This window comes from Crocuta crocuta, unplaced genomic scaffold (assembly GCF_008692635.1).
Source record: "Crocuta crocuta isolate KB4526 unplaced genomic scaffold, BGI_CrCroc_1.0 scaffold107, whole genome shotgun sequence".
Lineage (NCBI taxonomy): Eukaryota > Metazoa > Chordata > Mammalia > Carnivora > Hyaenidae > Crocuta > Crocuta crocuta.
This window is the reverse complement of record NW_027531877.1, coordinates 4,629,948-4,639,560: the sequence shown is the minus strand read 5'-3', so window position 1 is coordinate 4,639,560 and position 9,613 is coordinate 4,629,948. Positions and strand designations below refer to the sequence as shown.

At 40.8% G+C, this 9,613-nt stretch overlaps 1 protein-coding gene across 2 annotated transcripts; it reads left to right on the top strand.

Annotated features, from left to right (window-relative positions):
- Nucleotides 1–8,019: 8,019 nt before the first annotated feature.
- Nucleotides 8,020–9,150, top strand: ACTBL2 (actin beta like 2). Of its 2 annotated transcripts, XM_077772985.1 has the most exons (2): nt 8,020–8,148; nt 8,275–9,150. In XM_077772985.1, the coding sequence occupies exons 1-2, from the start codon at nt 8,020–8,022 to the stop codon at nt 9,148–9,150; spliced, it is 1,005 nt and encodes a 334-aa protein (XP_077629111.1). The 2 variants fall into 2 exon arrangements, with proteins under 2 accessions (XP_077629111.1, XP_077629110.1); XM_077772984.1 differs by having other exon boundaries at nt 8,020–9,150.
- The last annotated feature ends 463 nt before the right edge of the window (nt 9,151–9,613 follow it).

Here is a 9,613-nt window from a genome sequence, read left to right as displayed (position 1 = left end):
CTAAAGCCTTATTTTCTTCTTTCCTTTTCGGTTAGAACTAGAAATATCATCATTTTTAACCAGGGATGGCAATACAAGAATTCTTCCTCTTTTGTTTTAATCTCCAAGTATGATATTCCACTAGTTTGACCCAGATTCCATTTTTAGCTTCATGTAACAAAAGGAGGCCTTGTTCTGAATACTTCAACTAATGCTTTTCTTGGGAAAATTCATAGATCATCTTTAGGTGTCCTTTTTCAAAGAACCCATAGTTTCAGAGCAAAGTGATCTCAAGAAGCGAAAATGTTCCATCTCTCTCATAAAGCTAGTCTTCCTGCTTTAAAGAAAAAGAAAAAGGCCACCTGGGTAGTGCAGCTGTTTAAGCATCTGACTTCATCTTGGCTCAGGAAACGATCTCATGGGTCATGAGTTCAATCCCCCCATCAGGGTCTGTGCTGACAACGGGGAGTTTTCTTGGGACTTTGTCTCTCTTCTCCCCCTCTCCCACTTGTGCTCTGTCTCAAAATAAATAAATAATTAAAAAGAAAAAAGAAAAAAAACAGAAAAATGCCCAGAATATGATATCATTTAGGAACCCACTTCAGGGGCACCTATGTGGCTCAGCTGACTAAGTGTACCACTCTTAATTTTGGCTCTGGTCCTGATCTCGCAGTTTGTTGAGTTCAACCCTCAAATGGAGCTCTGTGCTTACAATGGGGAGCCACCTGGGATCCTCTTTCTCTCTCTCTCTTTCACTCTTTCTCTGCCCCTCCCCTGCTCATGCGCGCTCTCTCTCTCTCTCAAAATAAATAAATAATCAGTCAATCAATAATACTCAATTCTGGGGCTCCTGGGTGGCTCAGTCAGTTGGGAAGTTGACTGTTGATTTTGGCTCAGGTCCTGATCTCACAGTTTGTGAGTTCAAACCCCAAGTGGGGCTCTGCACTAACAGCGTGGAGCTCTGCTTGGGATTCTCCGTCTCCCCCTCTCTTTCTTCCCCTATCTCTCTCTCTCCCTCTCAAAACAAATGAAATGTAAGATAAAAAATAAATAAACAATCAATTTATTCACTTTCAACATGTCCATCCACAACAGGAGAAAATTCCAGGAGCCGGACCTCTGAATATTCTCTTCAAGGTGGCAACAGAGATACTTTACCAAAAAATAGAGTTGTAATTCATCATATTCTCAGCATTATTCTTCTAATTATTTAGTATAAATCCTCCCCTCTGTAAGGTAAACCCATACCATCTATCCCATCATCAATAAAACAATGAAAATGGGAACCTCTCTTCCTGCCTTACCATCTTTTGAACTGAATTCCTTAGGACTAAAGTTACATTTGGGCACTTATCATATAGTTAAGAAACTCAGCCACATACTATTTTTCCTCTCTTATAGATACGAAACCACAGCCTAAACAAGAAAGGACCATTTAACACATGCTTCCACTTGTCCTTTTCCTTACCCCAACTCACCCAACCCCTCCATAATATATGTTCCTCTTTAGTTTCTCACAACACATTAAATTCTTTTATTTTTTTCCCTTAAATAGTTTATTGTCAAGTTGGTTTCCATATAATACCCAGTGCTCATCCCAGCAAGTGCCCTCCTCCATACCCCCACCCTCCTCATTCCNGTGGTATCTCAGTGCGGTTTGGATCTGCATTTCTCTGATGATGAGGGACAATGAGCATCGTTTCATATGTCTGTTGGCCATCTGGATGTCCTCTTTGGAGAAGTGTCTGTTCATCTCTTCTGCCCATTTCTTCACTGGATTGTTTGTTTTTCGGGTGTGGAGTTTGGTGAGTTCCTTATAGANTTGTGTGTGGTGTGAGAAAGTGATCTAGTTTCATTCTTCTGCATGTTGCTGTCCAATTCTCCCAGCACTATCTATTAAAGAGGCTGTCTTTTTTTTCCATTGGGTACTCTTTCCTGCTTTGGCAAAGATTAGTTGGCTGTACATTTTTGGGTCCAAATCTGAGTTCTTTATTCTATTCCATTGGTCTACGTGTCTGTTTTTGTGCCAATACCATACTGTCTTGATGATGACAGCTTTGTAGTAGAGGCTAAAGTCTGGGATGGTGAAACCTCCCGTTTTGGTTTTCTTCTTCGATATGACTTTGGCTATTCGGGGTCTTTTGTGATTCCATACAAATTTTAGGATAGTTTGTTCTAGTTGTGAGAAGAATGCTGGTGCAATTATGATTGGGATTGCATTGAATGTGTAGATTGCTTTGGGTAGTAATGACATTTTAACTATATTTATTCTTCTGATCCATGAGCATGGAATGTTTTTCCATTTCTTTGTGTCTTCTTCAATTTCCTTCATAAGTTTTCTATAGTTTTCATCATACAGATCTCTTGTATCCTTGGTTAGGTTTATTCCGAGGTATTTTATGGTTTTTTGTGCAATTGTGAATGGGATCAGTTTCTTGATTTCTCTTTCTGTTGCTTCATTGTTGGTGTATAAAAATGCAACCGATTTCTGTACGTTGATTTTGTACCCTGCAACTTGGCTGAATTCTTGGATCAGTTCTAGTAGGCTTCTGGTGGAGTCTGTCGGGTTTTCGATGTAGAGTATCATGTCATCTGCGAAGAGTGAAAGTTTGACTTCCTCTTTGCCAATTCTGATGCCTTTGATTTCCTTTTGTTGTCTGATGGCTGATGCTAGGACTTCCAGCACTATGTTAAACAACAGTGGTGAGAGTGGACATCCCTGTCATGTTCCTGATCTCAGGGAGAAAGCTTTTAGTTTTTCCCCTTTGAGGATGATGTTAGCTGACAGCTCATAAATGGCTTTTATGATGTTGAAGTAAGTTCCTTCTATCCCAACTTTTGCAAGGTCTTTATTAAGAAGCGATGCTGTATTTTGTCAAATGCTTTTTCTGCATCTATCGACAGGATCATATGGTTTTTATCTTTTCTTCTGTTAATGTAATGTATCACATTGATTGATTTGTGAATATTGAACCAGCCTTGTAACCTGATAACGAATCAAGACAGCCACTTGATCATGATGGGTAATTCTTTTTTTTTTTTAATATTTTTATTTATTTCTAGGAGAGAGAGAGAGAGAGAGCGTGAGCAGGGGAGGGTCAGAGAGAGAGGGAGATACAGACTCTGAGATAGGCTCCAGGCTCTGAGCTGGCAGTCAGCACAGAGCCCGACGCGGGGCTTGAACCCACGAACCGTGAGATCATGGCCTAAGCGAAAGTCGGTCGCTTAACCGACTAAGCCACCCAGGCGCCCCTTTGATGGGTAATTCTTATGTGCTGTTGCATTCGATTTGTAAGTATCTTTTTGAGGATTTTTGCATCTGTATTCATCAAGAATATTGGCCTGTAGTTTTCTTTTTTGGCTGGGTCTCTGTCTGGCTTGGGAATCAAAGTGATGCACAACACATTAAACTCTTAAGCCTACAAAAAGCATGAATGGAGTAGGATGGGAGCAGTGCTATGGGGTGCCAAGGAGAATGGAGAACTCACACTCCTTCCAAGGGCGGGAACTTCTATTCAGCTGTAATTTGGGAATGGGAATCAGTGTTGCTTGATTTTTTTTTTTATGAGAAGCAGGAATTCATAAATCTAGTTATTTTCCAACTATTCAAAACTAAAAATTTTAAAGCATTTGTAGGACACTGTATGGACCAAAGTGATGCTTGGGGTCCTAGGCTACATGCTCTGTATTACATCAAGGTCTGGCCCCAGTGAACAATCCAGAATCTGCACCAAATGCTAGTGCCAACTTTTCTATAGCTTCTTCCAGGTCATTACTAGCAACACGATAAAGGAAGAGAAACTAGCAATAGCCAGGTTTTAAGTTCTGATACTCTACTCCTCCTGTTTTCATTTGGATTTCCTACCTTCCTCTCCTCTCCTGAATCCAAACCCAAAGAGTCAGCCTCCGCATTCACCCTTTTTATGCCACAGATAACATGCAACCTTGCTGTCAACCAAGGGATAACTAAGAAAACCCTCAGGAGGCCCTACTAGTCTAAGAAACAGGAAATAATTTCTTAGCTATGACTGCTGACATATCCAGAAAGAGTGCTTCCTCTTACTTAAAAAACAAAAAGTACATTGAGTCATATCCTACCAATCAGAAAGTTCTCCCTTGGAAGTGAATTATGCAGCTTCCCTAACTGCATAATTAGCCCAAATTAGACATGTGTGCAAAAGCTACAAAGGATGAAAAAGAGTGTAGGGCACAAGGAGAGAATCAAGTAAAAACCAAAAAAGAAGGTAGCTGACCTCAATGTTCAAATTGAATCCCCAGGGGAGTGGCACAACACTCTCATTAACACTCTCAATCTCAGCAGTATGGTTAAAAGATAGAGTCTAGGGACAGGTGATTATCACTAAGATATGGCCTCTTTGGGCACATGTGTGAGGGGTCCCTAGTCATATCTTCTGTGCCCAGAGGGAAAGTCACATCCAATTCTGGAGTTCTCTCTTCCTCGTGCTTGTTAAGATTCAGACTATTATTGGGATGCCTAGATGCCTGGTTCATTTGGTTGAGCATCCGACTTCAGCTCAGGTCACGCTTTTACACAAGTTCAAGCCCAAAGAGCTCACTTCTGATCCCCTCCCTCTCTCTCTCTCTGCCTCTGCCTCTCCCTCTCAAAGGTAAACATTTTTTAAAAATTCAGATTTCTGTTCCAAGACCCCACTGACCCTTGTGTAGATACCTAATTCCAAATATATCCTGGATTTTCTAATTTTATACAAGTTGGTGGTACTCGTACTGCAATATTCCGTCTATCAGCAATGTCCTGCCCATCCTCAGCCCAGGGATCCTCTTCCCTGACCTCTTCCTTCCCCTCCTCCTAGCCCCAAGTTCAAGGGCTCCTCCCTTTGCCTTCATATACTTCATGCTCTTTCTCTGTTTACATCAACCACATCGTACTCTGTTACTTGTGGATTTGGGAATGATATTCAAAACATTTAACAACTGGTGCAGCACAGGCAGTACCCCATCAGAACACAAGCTCGCTGCTCTGTATCAATGCACAGTGACCAACATTAGCCTGCTCAGACAGGACTTTCAACCACAAGACACTATTTAAAAATAAGGGCAAGCACTTATTCACCAATACAGCACCAGTGCCCCGCATGTTTAGTAAATGTTTGTGGTTTGATTAAGTCTAAAATTACTTGGAAAAGGAAAGATCATGAGAAACTTGTAATGAGTAATAGGGCACTTCCAACCCCCATAATGCTCATACTCCTGCTTTACTGGGGGTTTATATATCTACAGAATAGTCAAACTAGGCAAAAGTAAAAGAAAATTATATTCTAGCCTTCCAAAAGTTAGTCATAAAAGCCCACATAGGTTTTAGGTATAGGTAAGTAGCTAAGCATTTATAAATTTCAGTCAGTTATAAAATCTCTTACCTTTGGGAACAGTCCTTCAGAGCCCAGTATTGGTAAATCCATCTCCTAGAGTTTACTCACAGAAATCCTTACACTTCTTAAATTTTTAAGCAGTTATTTTATATGGTGGAAGAATTATCATATGTCCCTCTTGTATTACGGGGAGTCAAGTAAAAGAACTTAAGCTTATTTTAAGAATACATAATTGATGAAGATTTCTCCTGGTACACCAAAATTAATACAGAGGTTAGAAGGTCTTCTAGCAAAATCACACATCAGCCTCTCTCTGAAGGCATCAATTATGCTGTGTGGTCTCATTACCAAACACCTCTCCATCCAAAGGCAATTCTAAGGAGAACACTATAGTAAACCTAGAATCTAAAGGCTGTACTTGGTGCCAGATGGGCTCCTTTAATGACATGGCTTTGTTGTGTATTCCAGCCTAGAGATCCATAAATGGTGACTGGTTCTAAATGCAATGTGTTTTCTTTTCAGTTTTCTAGCATGTGCATTTAGTTTGCTATGTTTAAAAAAGAAAAAAAGACATTACCATTAGTATCATCCTGTAACAATAAAATATTATTTTCATCAAAAGCTTGGTTGTGCTACATGAAAAGGAAGTACACAAAACCATTCAGTGTGAAGGTTTGAGGGTGAGTTCTTTAATTTTGTTGAAGGAGGAATTGATTTTGCAGTTACAGAAAAAAATAAGGGACAGAACAATCCTGGTCAGAAAAAAAGCAAACCTATGGATTTTGTAGTGAAATACATTCTACCATAAATGATTATCAGCAGGAAGGTTTTTGGAAAGCACATTTTAGGAAAAGCACTGGGAAAACAGAAAGTAACTGTATAATTCTATGTCAAGCTGTGCGCAAAGAAGACGACGGGGCACGTGGGTGGCTCATTCAGTTAAGCGTCCAACTTCAGCTCAGGTCATGATCTTACGGTTTGTGGGTTTGAGCCCCGCATCGGGTTCTGTGCTGGCAGTTCAGAGCCTGGAGCCTGTTTCAGATTGTGTCTCCCTCTCTCTCTGCCCTCCCCACTCATGCTCTGTCTCTCTCTGTCTCAAAAATAAAAATAAAGTGTAAGAATTAAAAAAAAATAAAAAAGAAAAGGACGGGACACTTATACTCTGGTGTTACCATGTTTCTCCAAGAGGCTCATGGGCAAAGACAGCAGCTATTTCTCCTGGCCTTGGACTGGAAGGTGCACTTCCGTCAAGTACTGTCCAGTACTGCAGGACTGCTGCTACCTCTTACAAAGTGGCAATTAATTAACCAAAAATGAAGGTGATTTTGGAGAACTCAGATGTGGGCAATGAAAAACTGCTTTGCTTTAGAAGAGCTTGACAAGGAGTTTCTATTTACATAGCATAGGGAGGGCAAAGAAATGAACTTTGAGAATTGCTATTTCTTTGTCATACATTGCTAATGTCCTACATTATATCATGGTATACATTTTACTAGATCATCTGTATTTCTATATTGAAAATAAAATCCAAACTATTCCTATGAAATGATCAAGGTGTAATATCACATATCCTAAAATCAAAGGAAACCTAACACTATTCCAAGTGTATACATTCTCATAACTAGAGAGAAGCTTGACATTATAATACATTATACGAATCTGGAAGATCAAAATGTTTTAAAGATCAGCTCAAATGTATCACTTTAAAATTTATCTTATCACTTAATTATGTTCACTGTTGTGCATTTAAAGAGTTATTACAAGCAGATACAACTTTTATAACCTACATTTTACCTAATAAATCATGCAAGAGAGACATTGAGCCTCTGTGCAGTCAACATGACCCAATAACCTAGTTCCTAAACAATGTTTGGGCATAGTAAGTTCTTAATTTAATTTGGTTGTTAGAAATTTATATCAAGAAAGAAAATCTATAGTGGTTTACTTTATTGATCGCTTTACTGCTTTTAGCTGTCTTCTGATGGATTAGAAGTCTATTAAATAGCCCTAAATTTTGCACAATGCAAATGCATTATAATTACAGCTGTTAGGCCACTCTTGGCCATTCATTATTTTCATCCATTAAAATAATTTCCATCATGATGAACATCCTGATTAGGACGGTAATGGGAAAGAAAATCTTGAAAAAGTCAAGTTTTCAGAGTTGGGCTCCTCATAAGAACAATATATTAAGAATGAGAAGTTAAAGCTACTGGAGAGAAGTGGACCCAGAGGGTAAAGTGAGGAGGGATTTGCCCTTCCAGCTGTGTTAACCATACTTCACACTAGCTTTCTTTCATCTTGTTTTTATATCCCCCATTGCATCATCACAGTTACCTAGAGACTGAGCCAAAGCACACTGACAACCATGTGTGGGTTGCCTAATTACAGTAACCTGAGATTTGGCTACTTGGTAGCCAATTTTCTCTTTATGAAGAAGATCTCCTAATGATTTATATAATCACTATCATCATTATTAATACCTCAAAGGCAACCCCACCCAGAAATACTGGGAACTGGTGGGTTAAGACATGGGTGGTGCCAGCGTGCACCTTTAAATACCTGTCATCAGAGCACAGGATCCCTCTCTGGAGTGTTTCGGCCTGTTCATTCTCTCCCTTGCACACCATAGTCTGCTATTTACTCTATATTTAACTTCTGTTCACTTCTCTGGAAGATTCCAGCCAGCACCATGACTGATGATGAGCTGTCTGCCTTGGTGGTAGATAATGGGTCAGGGATGTGCAAGGCAGGCTTTGGTGGTGACGATGCTCCCCGGGCTGTGTTCCCCTCCATGGTAGGGCGTCCCCGGCACCAGGGGGTCATGGTAGGCATGGGCCAGAAGGATTGCTATGTGGGGGATGAAGCTCAGAGCAAGAGAGGCATCCTGACTCTGAAGTATCCCATTGAGCATGGCGTAGTCACCAACTGGGATGATATGGAGAAGATCTGGCACCACACTTTCTACAACGAGCTCCGTGTGGCACCGGATGAGCATCCCATCCTCCTCACCGAAGCCCCTCTCAACCCCAAGATCAACCGGGAAAAGATGACTCAGATCATGTTTGAGGCCTTCAATACACCAGCCATGTATGTAGCTATCCAGGCTGTGCTGTCTCTCTATGCCTCAGGGAGAACCACAGGCATCGTGATGGACTCTGGGGATGGGGTTACTCACACTGTGCCCATCTATGAAGGTTATGCCCTGCCTCATGCCATTCTACGTCTAGATCTGGCTGGCAGAGATCTGACTGACTACCTCATGAAGATTCTGACAGAACGAGGCTACAACTTCACCACCACAGCCGAGCGGGAGATTGTCCGTGATGTCAAAGAGAAGCTGTGCTATGTGGCCCTGGACTTTGAGCAAGAGATGGTTAGTGCAGCTTCATCCTCCTCACTTGAAAGGAGCTATGAGCTTCCTGATGGCCAAGTGATCACCATTGGGAATGAACGCTTTCGATGCCCTGAATCCATTTTCCAGCCTTCCTTTTTGGGCATTGAATCCAGCGGGATCCATGAGACAACCTTCAACTCTATCATGAAGTGCGACGTGGATATTCGCAAGGATCTATATGCCAACACTGTGTTGTCTGGAGGCAGCACAATGTACCCTGGCATTGCTGACCGAATGCAGAAGGAAATAGTAACGCTGGCACCCAGCACGATGAAAATCAAGATCATAGCTCCCCCAGAGAGGAAGTATTCTGTTTGGATTGGGGGTTCCATTCTGGCCAGCCTGTCTACATTCCAGCAGATGTGGATCAGTAAACAGGAATATGATGAGGCTGGTCCTCCCATAGTTCATAGAAAATGTTTCTGAATGGTCATCCCTGCTAATGGGTTTACATTTTTCCCTTCTCTAGGTCACAGTGATGGTACTGCTTTTATCCACTTTCCATTGAGTCAAGGTAAATACTCTGCTCTTGCTAGTGTACAGCCAGCAAACTCCTCTCCAGCAAAGTATTGTGGGCTCCTACTGGGTTAACCACATCTTGACCTTTATCAACTGAAGGAGAATTCTAATACTGTATTCTATTTTCTTCACCTATATGGTTTAAAGAAATATTGACATGCTTAAGTGAAAATGAGTGACAAGGAGTAAAATGAGAAATGTCCTTTCAGAATAGATAACTAGCACCACCAAGCTTTAGAAACTAGTTTATGCTTTAAATATTTAACAATAGGCCATATAAACCTATAAAAATGTGCATGTTAGTAAACATGTCTTATTAGTAGTTTTGTTTTGCTTTTCTATTTTGTATAGAGGTAATGAATTATATGGG